Source organism: Cydia pomonella, chromosome 25 (genome assembly GCF_033807575.1).
Source record: "Cydia pomonella isolate Wapato2018A chromosome 25, ilCydPomo1, whole genome shotgun sequence".
In the NCBI taxonomy this organism is placed as follows: Eukaryota; Metazoa; Arthropoda; class Insecta; order Lepidoptera; family Tortricidae; genus Cydia; species Cydia pomonella.
The window spans coordinates 9,676,804-9,692,621 of NC_084727.1; the positions used below are offsets into that span (position 1 = coordinate 9,676,804).

General features: G+C 39.2%; 2 protein-coding genes across 2 annotated transcripts in view; both read right to left on the reverse strand.

The window, feature by feature from the left end:
* Window positions 1-1,639: 1,639 nt before the first annotated feature.
* On the reverse strand, window positions 1,640-10,146 carry LOC133531394 (putative cysteine proteinase CG12163). Its single transcript, XM_061869600.1, has 5 exons — window positions 9,946-10,146; window positions 8,310-8,439; window positions 6,222-6,406; window positions 4,723-4,848; window positions 1,640-1,854 (listed from the first exon to the last, which is right to left on the reverse strand). The coding sequence occupies exons 1-5, from the start codon at window positions 10,142-10,144 to the stop codon at window positions 1,706-1,708; spliced, it is 789 nt and encodes a 262-aa protein (XP_061725584.1). The 5' UTR covers window positions 10,145-10,146; the 3' UTR covers window positions 1,640-1,705.
* Window positions 10,147-12,652: 2,506 nt separating this feature from the next.
* Window positions 12,653-15,818, reverse strand: part of LOC133531390 (transferrin) — a 33,629-nt gene continuing 30,463 nt past the window's right edge. The window contains exons 9-11 of the mRNA XM_061869590.1: window positions 15,426-15,623; window positions 14,334-14,737; window positions 12,653-13,963 (exon numbers count right to left, since the gene is read on the reverse strand). Coding sequence (XP_061725574.1) covers window positions 13,512-13,963; window positions 14,334-14,737; window positions 15,426-15,623 — 1,054 coding nt within the window. The 3' untranslated portion in view covers window positions 12,653-13,511. The remainder of the gene's footprint in view (window positions 13,964-14,333; window positions 14,738-15,425; window positions 15,624-15,818) is intronic.

Here is a 15,818-nt window from a genome sequence, read left to right on the forward strand (position 1 = left end):
ATTTTAGGTTTTTTAATCAGATGCCTTGTATATTCCACAGCATTAGCCGCTATATATATGTATAAACGTTAAGCCGGTCACAGACGAAGCAACAATATACCAAAAGATATCTTATAGTAAGCCATCTTACGATATATTTCACGTACTTTTTGACAGAGTCCACACTTGGTCCACACACGAAGCTATAATTTATGGAGTGTGGAATTAAAAGGAGTGAAATCTCTTATGGTAGAATTGTTGCATAAATGTCCAGCTATCAGCTATAAATAATAGTTCCAAATCTCTCCAGAGTAGCGCTAGAGTAGCTAAGAACCTAGACGTTATTGATGGAGTGAAGTGCGCTGTCTATGATTTGATTTTTTTTTCAAGTATTCTAGGTATTGTAGCGCCACCTGTTTAAGGTTTTTTTATGACACTTTTTGGTACATGGAGATTCCATTCCTTACCTCCACATTCCATAGCTATATGTTGGTATATTAGATATCTTTTTAACCTGTCGTATGCGCCTGTCAAAAATTTGCCAATATAATTAGCAACCATGACATCTTCATGTTTAAGTTGAATTTGGTTGCATATATATGGAGCAGATCTGCTCCTAAGCATACCAAAGGTTAAGATACTGTGCTATATATAACTCGGTATATTACGATAATATTTTGGTATATTTCGTCTCTCTCACAATGCAAGTGCTAGACAGACAGCAATATATATTTTGGTATCGTGGAATCTATGACAAGATAATTGTACTTATATAAAATGACTTGTAAATGTAAATATTTACCAATAAATATCATATCATATCATATATCGTTATCGTGTGTGTTGCTTAGCTATAATATAAGATATATTTCGTTGTCTTACGTTATATTAATATATATGACTCGTATCGCTCCGTCTATGACGGGCTTGAGCGGTGGCAATGTCACAAGCATTGGTTCCGCGACGGAGGTAGAAGTACCCCTCCCCCACCAGCCCGCCCCCACGAGTTCATAAGAGGCTGTCAATACCTAAAGCGCGCACACTGTCTATTTGTATCGGAGTAAATGAGATAGCACTGTCGCATGTTACTGGGCCTGGGCAAGGGAATAATAAGAAAATTATTTAAATAAAAAAGTGGATTATTAGTGTAATATTTTACTCGTCAGCGGTTTAGATATAAATGTTTTGAAATTGTGATTTTAATTGTTATGCATGTTCGCAGAGTTATGCATGTTGTTGTTACGCTACCCACTCTTAATTAGTTAATATTGTACAGTTTTTGCATCGCACGGCCGCGGGTGCGCTACGAATACCAACCTTACTCCTATTCAAATAAGTATATATGCGAATTCACTCGTGTTTCCGAGGGATGCAAAAACATACACAGCACGTCATTGTATAGCATTAAGTTAAATTTAAATTCTCATTTTAAGTGAATAATGTATATTCTTATGAGAATAAATGTCTTAAACCATAATTGCAGACCCATAAGTGAAAACAATAAAGACATAGAACCGTTTAATCGTGATTTTAAGACCAATCTTTGCAATTATTTTCTATCGAGCCGATTTCGTTCAATCATGTATCGAGTACGACCACGGTCTTTGAAATATAATGAATACTAACATATATTTTTCTTACTTTACTAAAACAAACAGTCTTTCTTAAAAAACTGTTTAATTAACATCGATTTCAAGGGCATTGGGTGTGGACAGCCCCTTTAATCTTATGCTACTTTAGTGTAAGACGCGTCGATGGCGATGCCACAGGCGTTGGTCCCGCGCCGGAGGTAATAATACCCCTCGTCTCCCCCCCAGCCTTTTGTCCCCCATGAGTTCTTGATAATCCAATATGGCACCGTCCGTCCGTCAGGGCCTGTTTAACAGATGTTTTTTTTTTACTTAAGTTAAAGACATCCACTAAAATAACCAACATTTATTATTAAATAAATAATATACATACAAACTAAATTTAAATTACGAGAATAATAACTTATATAACTATATATACTTATTAAAATACAAAAATTTCACAACATGAATAATAAACTAAATCTAACTACAATTAAAATAACTAAAGCTAAAAATTAAAAATACCTATCAAAATTTTGCGCCCTTGGTAGGGTGCCCATCACGCAGGCAGCGTTCCCGCGCTGGATTGCGATTGCAATTCTCTGCGCGAGAAAGCTGCCCGCGCGGGGGTCGCCCGTTGCCTCCCTCAGCCGCTTGCCCAGCGCCTTGTGGAGTATCTGTGCCCCTCTGCCCCACGAACCAAGTGTCTCGACGCCAAACGCAACGAATTCGTATTGAGCGCCGAGACAGCTATATTTGGCTACCTTTCTTCCACTAAAATGGTATTTATACAATCGTGGTATAGTAGAGAGCTTTTCAGTCGAGTACCGTGTTTAGGGCAGAAGCTTGCTGAGTGGCATAAGTAAGGTACGAGATTAGGCATATCAATAATGTATTTAAAAACAATCTATGACTCAACTAAAAAAGGGTCTAAATCTAAACTCAAGGGTCGGCAACGCGCATGTAACACCTCTGGAGTTGCAGGCGTCCATAGGCTATGGTGACTGCTTACCATAAGGCGGGCCGTATGCTTGCTTGCCATCGTCGTGGTATTAAAAAAAACCTATCGGGATGACAAATGCAACAAGAAGTCACGTCATAATTTCCATACATTATTTCAATTGCGATTGCCATTATCTACAGTCAGTGGGGTGACACTCCTCCTTTCGGCTTTTGCCGGCTCCGTTCGGCTCAGCATTGCTTCGAGCAATTATTAGGGTTTGGCACAACTAGACGTCTCCATACGTCCACGACCACAGTCCACGCCGTCGTCGCCCAAATCCAATGTTTAAATTGTATTTGTTATTATTTGTTTTATCTCGTATCTTTGTATTTTTTTTTAAATATGTTTTGTAGTTCGCAGTGCCTTAGTAGTAATATTGTAATGCTGTGTAACTAATTTGAATAATAAAATAAAATAAATAAATAAGATAATGACTTGAATTTTGACAACCCTAAATGGCTGAAAGGAATAGTGCCGTACATTAAAAAGGGACAGCATGATTCGTCCCTGAATCGCTGTCAAACTTCGGTGTTGTAGGAAATGTCATTTCTGTACTACTATTATTATTACTACTAACTACTGACTGTAACACTATTATTTATTCTGTGCTCTAGTCCGTGCGGAAAGAGAAGAGTCGTGGATAGCGGAACTAAATATGGGTATATTTTATTTAAACTTTATTGCACACATAAAGAAAAATGTACAAATGGCGAACTTAATGCCAGAAGGCATTCTCTACCAGTCAACCATTGGGTCAAACAGAGACATTTGTGTGCAGGAAAAATTAATAACAAATGAGAAGGAAAAAATTAAACGTGAAGTCAAATAATATTAAAAATATATAAATAGTTAAATACTACTACTTATATAATGTATAAAAGATAGACTAATACAATATAACTATGTACATATACATGATGGTGGAAGGTTCACCATATATATTTAAGTTCTTCTGACAAAAGATGCTTGCGAAGTATTAGCCGTTTGAAAACGGGTTTGCTTGGGGCTTGTCGAATAAAGAGAGGGAGGGAATTCCAGAGACGGATTGCTCAACAGCGAAAGAGTTAGACATAAAACCAGTACGGTGAGAAGGATTCGAGAGTTTGAGAGAACGGGAAGAACGGAGTTCATATCCTGGACGGGGGGTGATGAAAGTGAATTTACGTTTAAAATAACAAGGAGAGGAAGGCTCGAACAAAATGGAGAATGAAATATTCAGGATTCTAAGGGACCTACGACGACGCATGGAGAGCCAATTTAGCTGACGGCGATTAAAAGAAACATGGTCGTATTTGCGAAGTCCGATGTTTGTACGTACTTAATTCTCTTATCATCTGTAACATCATGGTTGCAACGAATAAATGATTTTTTGATTAGCTAAGCTCTTTAGCTTTTAGCCATGGCTGAATCATAATAAATGAAGAAACTTCCTAATAGCGACGTTGTAGTAAGACGATAAGGACGGCGTGGTCTAGTTCGTTCGGCGAGCACTCTTCCTCCGTGGGCTCATGAGTTGCAGGCCTCCATAGTCTAGTGACTACTTATCATCAAACAGGCCGTATGCTTGTTTACCACCGTATTAAGAGCAATTCCTAGCTGAGCAACTTTTCAAATCTCGAATATTTGAAGCTATGTTTCTGTCGCGCTGCGGTGGGCGGGAGCGCGATTCGGGAGCGAGGCCGCGGACTGGACGCAAGCGAGCGGCACATCAAGGTCGTTCATACATTTGGCCGAGCGCAATGCCAACGCCGCTTGCGTCCAGTCCGCAGCCAGGACAACTGCAGCTCGGACTAAAATTCCCACGAAAAAAACTTAAAAATCAAGGTTTCGCTCTCCACTGTTTCCTCCTCCAAAACACAATCATTATGAAATTTTGGAAACTGCAAGAGGAAGAAATAATCTATGCCGCTATGTTTTGATTTTTTGGATATTTGTTGTCATATTTGTATACTGCGCCTTTTTTTACAACCAATTCAATTGAGCGAGGCGCTGTAAGTTTCTTCAAAATAAAATAATCCAAAAAAGCAAAAGATAGCGGCACAGACATTGATGATATTGATCTTATTTGAAAAAACCATTGCTCTAAATAAAAAATCCAGCAAGGAAATAGTCGAGAGCGTTTGTATTGAAAAATCTCAACTAGGATTTCTTTCTAAAAAAGTAACTTACTATAAGCGACGCTGTACCCAACTATAAGAACGGCGTGGTTCCGTTTTTCCGGCGGGCACTGTTCCTCCGTCGGTTCGTCTATATCTAAAGGCTTGCGAGGCATTAACATCATTTTGTCGTTAATACCTGTAATTAACATTAAAAAAAATATCCTTAGAGTTCACAGAACTCGTTGAGATAGTTCGTTCCTGGGCGAATCAACTTTATGACCGACTCGAATCTCAGTGGCGTAGTGTGAACTAATCTATAGGGCAAAACCACACCAGTGTCCGGGCCTTTTCAATGTGTATTTCCAAGGTTATAAAATGATTGGCATTGCGGGGCCCATTCGCCCACGCCTAGTTAGTTAGTGCTTCTGGGCATTTTCCGCAAATCGACAACCATTGTGCCTATTTTGCGTGAAACGAGGTAGCGCTACTCTAACCACCCCAGCTCCTCCACGAAGCCTAGCAAAGTTTTCAGGTTGCTAATTGCCTCTCCTAGTGTGCACGGATTCCCTAGGTATTTGTTCCTGTATACTTCTACCTGTTTGCAGTCTAGGAGAATATGTTTTGTTGTTTCTTCTTCTTCCATGCACGCTCTGCACATGGGGCTGTCTGTTTTACCCATATTGTGTAGGTGTTTGTTAAGTGTGTTATGTCCTGTAATTAATCCTACTATTTTACGCCTAAGCCACTGTCGAATCTGTCCGCAACTTTTAAACTTCGTTGTAGAATTTCACCTTTAAAATGGCTTTTCTATGTATCAATTTATGGTGTATGTTTAATCATTCAAGGCCCAAATTGTTAAACCTAAAAGGGTCCCCTGATTACCAGTTCGCCGGCCGATATCAGCCTGTCAGTTATTCGCGATTGTCAGCTTTTGCGAATAACTGACAGGCGGATATCTTCCGGCGAAATGCTAATTAGTGGGCCTCTTAATAAACAAAAACAATGTATTTATTAGAAGCCCTATTTAGAGTAACTCCAGAGATATTTTAAGTAGGTAACGCAAGAGACAATCAAAACAGTCAGTCTAAAAGTTTATTGGACGACCGGTTTGGCCTAGTGGGTAGTGACCCTGCCTACGAAGCTAATGGTTCAAATCCTGGTAAGGGCATGTATTTGTGTGATGAACATGGATATTTGTTCCTGAGTCACGGGTGCTTTCTATGTATTTAAGTATTTATAAATATTTATATATGTATTGTATATATCGTTGTCTAAGTACCCTCAACACAAGCCTTATTGAGCTTACTGTGGGACTTAGTCAATTTGTGTAATAATGTCCTATAATATATATTTTTTTATTCGTCCACCTACTAAAATAATATCACGTAGGAACAACTTGCTATTTATGTGTCCACTCACCTTTCTATTTAATTTACCCAATCATTTCCCATTTATTTAGTAGTAAGGATACTCAGGTTCTGTCCCCATGGTATACTGGCCGAAATTTAAGTCATCGTCTTGCATTTTTGCCCATGATTTATGACCACCCATATATCAAAAGAGCCTTACCAGCAGAAAGCGGCCCATGTTCCCTCAAAGCTTTGGCCATTGCATCCTCATCTCGTGGCTTGATTCGCTCCATTCCGATCACGTTTAGTAACGGAGGCTTGGTCTGTGGGCATTGGTGCCTTGATTGATTGTAGGGCTGGTAGTTTGAATCTTTAGGTACACCTCCGAGATTCGCTATTATATCACTGAAACAAATTAATGAGACAAGCGGCCCCGACACCTGGCCCCGCTCAAACGGTATCACCAGGTTAGGGGTCGTGGGGTTGGATAACGATTGGTAGCGAAGAGCTGGCCCACACCAGCCACACACACCGTCCCCCAAATGACGGCCATTTGACCGGCACATAGAAAATGCGGGGTAACGGCTGCTGAAGATATGTAAGTGAAATTATTTGCTTTGGCAGGTTCAATAAGGACAAGCTTCAAAAACGGATCAGGAAAGCATATCAACCGTGAAAAAATTTATGAATGCAAGTTGGAAATCTTTACAAAATGGTGTTTGTAAAGTGTAGTGTATTTGTGTAAAGTGGATTAAAATACTGTATTTTACAAGTATATATATATATTTTTTTTATACTACGTCGGTGGCAAACAAGCATACGGCCCGCCTGATGGTAAGCAGTCTCTGTAGCCTATGTACGCCTGCAACTCCAGAAGAGTTACATGCGCGTTGCCGACCCTAACACCCCTCCCCCTCCCTCCCCTCGTTGAGCTCTGGCAACCTTACTCATCGGCAGGAACACAACACTATGAGTAGGGTCTAGTGTTATTTGGCTGTGGTTTTCTGTAAAGTGGAAGTACTTCCCTAGCTGGGCTCTGCTCACAATAGTGTATATGACAATAGTGTATGCATATAGTGGTATACGTTATTTGCGTGCATATAAGTCATTTGTATCACTATTTATTTATCGTATGGCGTTTACACACTGGTTTTTACAATAATGATTACATCAAATTAAAATTTACAGTTTTGCAGATATACACTCGCGTCCTTTGTCAGTTCTTTAAAATCTTCGACAGGTCCGTTGTATCTAGTGATGGGGCAATCAAAAACTATATGGTGTATGGTCTGTTCCGGATCTCCACAGTCGCACGCCGCCGACTCGCTCCACCCCCATTTGTGCCAGAGGTACCTACGCACAGTTGCCCACACCGGTTCTCAGACGGTTAAGCCTGCACCATATTTGGCGGCTTTCTTTAAACCCTTTGGGCCGCTCCTGTGTGCTGAGCTCAAAGACCGTTCGCTATCACTGAAAACCTGTTGTAAATGCGCGTTATAGCCTATTTTTTATTTAGTTGTCATGGTATCATGTGGTATCAGACCGCCTGTTGTTTCTGTATTGAGTGCACACCTCAATACAGAAACAACAACAATAAAGTATATTTGTATTGTATTGTATTGTATCATTTCGATACCCGTCAGGCTAAACCGGTTGTTAATTCTAGTTCGATTGGTATACAAGAGAGCAATAGTTAGTATAAACGAACTTTTGAAAGAGAGATTTTTGTATGAAGTTATCCGACTTTTCCTATTAGTTATATTCTTTGACGCAAGGGACCGTGCACGTTGGAGGGTTTGCCATCCTGTGGCCTGAATGGGACCAATAAATATGTACCTTTACACGTCACGTGTTTTCTTGTGCATAGTAGGTACTGCCATCTTGTGGGTTACATCGGAACAAAAAACATCACATTTACGCCTCGCGCCATAAATCTGACGGCTCGTGTGCTGCCTCCTACAGTTCATGCACGCTCCCTAATTACTAAACTGTACATCAATAAAATGACGATAGTTTGCATATCATCCCAATAAACAATATTTTGAAATCAGTCGTTAACGTGACCTACCGCCATTTGATTTGACCATCCATGACGTACGCACATTATTGTCATGTGTGGACAAGATTCTGTGTGGCTCTGAGATAGAGTAGGTATAAGCTACTGTCTATAGAGGCCTACTGGCGTACCCGTCTTTTTCTCACTGTGTTTCAATTAAAGAGGGACGGCTAATCTATCTCGCGAGATACTGTCGCATTCCACCTGTGCTAGCCCTACAGGCATAATAACCCCTCAAACAGTAATACTTACGCGAAGATGTGGACCACCCCGACGTGATGAACTGAATCACAACCGGCGCCCATAGTGTTACAATCTAACAGGAACTGCTCCGAAAGGATGCAGGGATAACCTTGCATCCAAAATTGACTCTCGATGTTTGCTGAAAATTTTTGTTTTATGCTGTGTATATCGTCACTCTGTCACTCTAATTACGTGTTAGTAAGAGTAAAAGAGAAAGATCCCCGCATACTGCGAATTTCGGTTTTCGCGGTAGGCCCCCAGATTAGCAATGGGCAAGTTGCACAACTTAAAGGAAATTCTGAAAATTTCTGGAAAGTTTCATGAGAAAATGTTCATGCAAGTTTCTACTTTGAAAGTTTCCGTTCTATTAGGGATTAATTCTCAACGTTATTAACTGTTGACGACCGTTTTATTTAACATACCTAAATAAATCTCCATGTACCAAAAAGTGTCATAAAAAAACCTTAAATAGGTGGCGCTACAATACCTAGAATACTTGAACAAAAAAATGAAATCATAGACAGCGCACTTCACTCCGTCAATAGCGCCTAGGTTCTTAAGCTACTCTAGCGCTACTCTGGAGAGATTTGGAACTATTATTTATAGCTGACAGCTGGAAACTTTTGCAACAGTTCTACCATAAGAGATGTCACTACTCTTAATTCCACACTCCATAATTTAACATTCACTTCACTCATTGGCGTATATTGCATACGTAGAAATCGAAACTAACTGTAAGAAGGTTTGGCAAAAAACGGGCAGGAAATCATACCAAGAACATTTCATGAAAGAGATGTTTATGAAAATTTTCTCTAGCACATTGCTACTCCCATATATTTAATCGAAACAAAGATAACTCAGTACTAGCCATCTAAATTTACTCCCATCTTTCGACTCAGGACTAAAACTCTTGGAATGACATATGGCTATATGGCCCATGTTCTTAAACTGCTATGTTTTAAATATCAAACGGTGTCGCCATCTACTCGAGCATAATTTTTACTTGATTTTTCGATGCACGTAATTTTCCTTTATTTTTCTTATACGAAGGTATCTTTGATCGAAAATATGCTCTCATTTTAACGTAATAAAACGTAACATACATTTATCTCTAATACTCGTTTTGTAATACAAAGGAAATAAAGCGAGTAAAAGATTTGTATGTAAAACAATTGAGAAATAAGACGTGCAAAGAGTGCTCACTTCATAAATCAGTTTTGGTACCATAACGCTTATTATTTTCGCAGTCGACATCTAGCATCGAGTAGCGGAACTCTCAGTACTGCTACTCGACAATAGATATCGCGGCAAACAAAAAGTCTAATGCTCAACGATTTTCCGCTAATATTATAACCAGAGTAACCGGAACTCTATTTTCAACTCCTACGCTTACTCTGGTTATAATATTAGCTGTAAATCGTTGAGCATTAGATGATAGTATTTTTGGTAACAAAAACGTTGTAGCGAGTGAGCACTCTTGGTCTTCTTAATTATCTTTGGTAAAACAATGCTTTTGTATGTTTGACAGACAAGTCGGGAAATGGAGCAACGGTTTATTATCTGGTATTAACTAGTATTTAGTTACAAATGAAGTTAATACAAAAGTGGTTAAGAAGTAGGAAAAAGTATTGACAAACAGACTTACCAATAGCACTAAAAGCCCAGCAAGAATTACATTGCCCTTGATCCTTAACCGGACTTACCCCACCGCATTCCCGCCAATCAAAATGATATGGATCAGTTCCATCACACTGAGTCGGTCGCGGAACATGCTGAGCCGTGGAAACAGACGAGCTCAGAACGCTCGTAAAAAGATGGAGAAAACAAATAAGTTGGGCGTACATATTGTGTTAATAGTTTAAAGCGTGGATAGCTTTTATATATTCTTTATACACGCGTTTTGTCCTCAGTTTATGTTTTTTAGAGTTCTGTGTTTTATTATTAACAATTTTAATAATTAAACTTACCTTTTAAGGAACACAAACTTGTAATAAATATAAAACAACGATATTAATAATGCCGTAAACGAGGCTAGGTTGTAGTCCTAATATACTTACTTTACTCTTTTGCTGCAGCCCGCAGACTGCGTTGGTCCACCAACGCTTGCCCCTGTTGAAGTTACTCGTTACAAAGCGAAACTTACAGAGCAATCTTCGACTTAAAATACGTGAGTGAACCGTTTTAATATATATTCTATATGATAATACTTAACAATAGAAATTTCATAGAGGTCTCCTATGCGAAAAAAGTACTTGGAATATAATCTGCTTTAGTGCAGAAACGTATAACTTTCTGCACAGTTCGTAGAACAATAATGACCCTCGTTCAGAGCATGGGAAATGAAAAATAAATAGGTACCCTAACTAGGTTTTGAACCCGGGACCTTCTGCTTCGTATACAGGGTTACTTCTGACTAGGCTAGGAGTGGAGAGAATTTAGGCAAAATCTTGTAAAACACCCAGAGAATAATTATTGCAGTTTAAAATAAGTTTTTGGCAAAAATTTCATTTTTGGTACAAGATTTTATCGCTGACTGTACTTTTTTTCCAAAGACAACTAATACTCATCGAGACAATTCTAAAAAACCCAAACACAATTAGGTTGCGTTGTTTTATGACAGCGTTCCTATGGCTACCTCCTGTCACCATCATCAGATCAGCTTGATGGTACCATAATATTGCATTGTCACCCGACTTACATATGTATGCAAATTTTCAGCTACGTCGGAAACCGGGAAGTGGATCAAATTTAACTTGCAAGATTTGTCCCATGCATACTAACAGGGCAAGTTAAATAAAAGCTTGTAAAAAGAGGTCAAGTGCGAGTCGGACTCGCCCATGAAGGGTTCCGTGTACCATTTATGACGTATTAAAAAAACTACTTACTAGATCTGGTTCAAACCAATTTTCGGTGGAAGTTTGCATGGTAATGTATATCATATATTTTTTTTAGATTTTTCATTCTGTTATTTTAGAAGTTACAGGGGGGGGGGGACACTTTTTTTCACTTTGGAAGAGTCTCTCGCGCAAACTATTCAGTTTAGAAAAAAAAAATATTAGAAACCTCAATATCATTTTTAAAGACCTATCCATAGATACCCCACACGTATGGGTTTGATGAAAAAAGATTTTTTGAGTTTCAGTTCTAAGTATGGGGAACCCCCAAATTTTTTTTTTTTCTATTTTTGTGTAAACATCTTAATGCGGTTCATAGAATACATCTACTTACCAAGTTTGAACAGTATAGCTCTTATAGTTTCGGAAAAAATTGGCTGTGACATAATCGAACAGACAGACGGACATGACGAATCTATAAGGGTTCCGTTTTTTGCCATTTGGCTACGGAACCCTAAAAACCCTGCTAAGTACATAAATTTGAATAAAATGTAGCAAAATTGCCAGTAATGATGTATTATCTACTAATCGAATGAATTATTTATTACTTTACAAAAATGCAACAGGACAATAAAAACATATAGTTTAAAAATACTTATTTTTACTACCCTTGGCATTCGAACGTTATGTTATAAAAACGTGTTAAATTAACTTCACGTGTACCTAACTACGTAAATAACGTAACGGCCCGATTCGAAGAATGATTAAGACACGTTTAAGATCTATATATATATATATATATATATTTCTTATGTATATATATGTTATAAAAACGTGTTAAATTAACTTCACGTGTACCTAACTACGTAAATAACGTAACGGCCCGATTCGAAGAATGATTAAGACACGTTTAAGATCTATATATATATATATTTCTTATTTTGATATATATATATATATATTTCTGTGATCTCGGAAACGGCTCTAACGATTTCGCTGAAATTTGGTATATTGGGGTTTTTGGGGATATACAATCGATCTAGATTAGTCTTATGTTTGGGAAAACGCGTGTTTTCGAGTTTTCATGCGTTTCTCTTTCGACGGACAATATGGTTGCTAATTTCGTATTGCCGGCCACTGTCCGTCTGGTCCAGCGGGTTAAGACGCGGACGGCTAGAAGCGAGTGTTACGGGTTCGAATCTCGCCCGGTGACTAAGTTTTGTTTTTTTTTATATATGTTCAAGTTTATACAATATATATATTTTATTTTTATTGTTTCAGACAAGTTTAATTTAGTAAAAAAATGTAGTTAAGATTATCACCTATACACCACCATATTACAATAAAAAGTTATAACCGAGCAAAGCTCGGTCGCCCAGGTACTACTGAAGCGAAAGAGTCATATACCGTTTTCGTTTTTTCGCAGATCCTTGTATAGAAACCATAAACAAATATCAGAGATTTTTCTATAACTCGTAGGTAAACTACGTAGGTATGCCATGGAATAAAAAAACATAGTTAATATCACAATTACTTTATTTTCTTTCCAGTACATGACTTTCCCTAAAATGTTTGTATTACTTTGTCACCAATATCTCCTCTGACTAACATTTTATTGCAATATATGGCAACGCATAGTTACGAAACATAATACAGCAAGTGTAGCCTGTCTTTAACGTTTTGAACGCTTTATATCATAAACACAAACATCACTCAAACGCCAAGCTCCCGGGCGCGAGGGAGCTAATGTAAACCTTACTCTCGAAAGTGTGAAGGTTACTTTGACAGCGCACGCCATGACACCTATAGTTGTCCTTGGTGCTGTGGGCACGACTAGTAACGACGCCTTTAGTGGTTCTTGACGTTCAAAGGTAGCTCTTTGAAACTTTCAAGTAGGTTTTTGGACCCGGGTACGTCCTTAAACTACGTCCAAAAGAGAGGTATGGGCATTGTGAATGTCATCTTGCTTTGTGTGGTAGGGCACAGCCAGTGGATGTCATTCCAGATCTAGAGCAGAGCCCAACTGGGGAAGTACCTCCACCTTACAGAAAACCGCAGCCAAATAACACTAGACCCTACTCAGTGTTGTGTTCCTGCCGGTGAGTAAGGTTGCCAGAGCTCAATGAGGGGGGGGCGGGTTTAGGGTCGGCAACGCGCATGTAACTCCTCTGGAGTTGCAGGCGTACATAGGCTACGGAGGCTGCTTACCATCAGGCGGGCCGTATGCTTGTTTGCCACCGACGTAGTATAAAAAAAAAAAAAAATCCATGCATATATTAACCTGATGGTTTGGTTCATTATAATCGGCATCATGTATCACTACTTCGTCGTCAAATATTTCTATCTTAAATCTAAACACAATTTCGCAATTCAGTTCTTACAAAAAGAACACACTAACCATCGACATAATCAACACCAATTTCGGCACAACACTACCCGCGGCACCTGTCAAATCTGACACATGACAGCTGTCAATGTCCTTTAAACTGCGTTCGAAATTCAAAGGCACTTTATCGTACGGATGGGTTCGCATAACGTCGCTCGTCGCCAAAGCTTTAGTATTGTCATGGAATAAGATATTATTCTGATGGTTATAAGGCCCGTAGAGGGAAAACATGACTGCTGATGCTTGGTTTGGGTTATGTTTGCCAAATAATTGGTCTAATTTCGTCATAACGTTGATGATTTCTTGGCGACGCATCGCTGTAGTGTTTTTGGCGAAAACATGGCCAATGTTGGACCAGGATATGAAGCAGTATTTCTCGTTGTCGTCGGCGCAGATTGGCTTGATTTTGACATCTTTGACCCATGGTTCTGGAATTTGTTTGGCTGGAATAGTGAAAATTAGATTAGTGCCGGAAAATACAGTTAAGGTGAGGGTAGAACTATCTTCTTTATTTAAGAAGCAAGTGGTTGTTTTGATGAACCACACATTGGTAACTAATATGGACTACGGTAAAATTGAGGCATTAATTCAATTTGTTTTTCTTTTCTTCGAAATACAGATAATAATTTACCAATTATACCTATAGTTCAGTGTATCTATATAAATGTTTTTTTTTTAGAAAGGATTTCTCATTTTTTTATAAATTAAACATTGTAATTTATCTTAAATTGAGATACGCAACAAAGAAAGAACATGTCATTGTTGATAAGTTGCTCAAAGATAAACCTATAAATAATTAAAATCACAACTTACCAACATATTGGTTATACGTGGCCATGCTCAAAAACGCGACATCACTCTTCCCCTCCACTAACGACCGCAGCGCACCCCCCTCCCCCTCCACCACCTTCCCGTCCTCCACCACACACCCCTCTATCCACTTCTTACTATCCGTTACATATTCTGCCACACCTGGCGCACAAATACTTTTAAAGAATCCATTCAAAATATCTTTACAAGTATTTTTTTCTATATTCGCAAGATAGCGTAGCACAGAATGCCAAGCCAGACCGTCGAAGCGCGGGAAAGCGGCGCGCGTTCCTTTCAAGTCGGCCATCTTGAATATTTTCGCGTCCTCCCGGACGTAGGCCACGACTGTTGTACTTTGGTTGATGATGGGGGTAGTTTCGTGGAGGATCGGTATGAGGGACAAGTCTCTATAAGAAAATAATAAAATTCAAATTTTAACAGAAAAAGAAATTAAAGTCATTAACGTAATGGCAACTAGAGATATTTTAGGCGCATAATGACAATGAGGGGTTTCTCAAAACGTCCTTTCTTTAAATTACGAGTACGTTCACTATTTATCTGGGTTGATAGATAAAACACAATCAATTAAAGTTATTCTTACTCATTGAAAATATAAGGTTACCGTTTGTGGTTAATTCGCCTCTGCATTGATATCATCATCACAGGTCTTTGCATCTATTGCAGACGGTTTAATCATTGCTGTTTAGACAACGGGTGACTGTGGAGGCCGATGCGTGAGCGACACGACCTCCTACATTTTCGGCAGAGTAAGCTCCAGGTTCCAGTCCCGGTCTGCTATCTAATGTATTAAACCAGGCTTGGTCGCATAGCCTTCTCCTCTCCACAACACGCTTGCGCCATCCATCTCGGTAATCCGTGATGCATTGATAAGGGTTCACTCAAAACATCTCATGTAACAAAAACCGCATTTGCTACATTTAGAGTCTTAAAATGTCGTCTGATTTGATAAATGTGGCGAGTATCCCTATGATCTCTTACCTCTAGCCCCCACCAGCCAGCCCTTCTACCAGGACGTCACAGAGAAGCCTTGATGAATGTGCTAGTTAAACAAAGATAGCCTGTCACCACACTCACCTCTCTGCTCTCACCAGCCAGTCCCCACTAGCTACCGTGACATCACAGGTTCCATTCTTGACGGCTTGCATACAGGCAGCTCTGTCCTCTTTTCTCAGGCATTGGACCGCAGGCTCCACTCCATATACGGATGCTGCTTCGCTCAGCCATTCGCATTTGTTCTGCTCGAGGATTGATGTGGTGCACATTACTATATGCCTGAAAAATTCGATAACTAAGATATACATGTTACTATTACAACCGTCGTGTAACATGGCCTTCATGGAGCAGTCCAGTTTCTTTGGGGAGAACAAAATGAATATACTAGGGGGCCTAGCCAAGATCACAGTTTCGATTACATTATCGGATGGAGATAGTCATGTGACTTTTCGTAGCATACATTTTTTCTTTTCG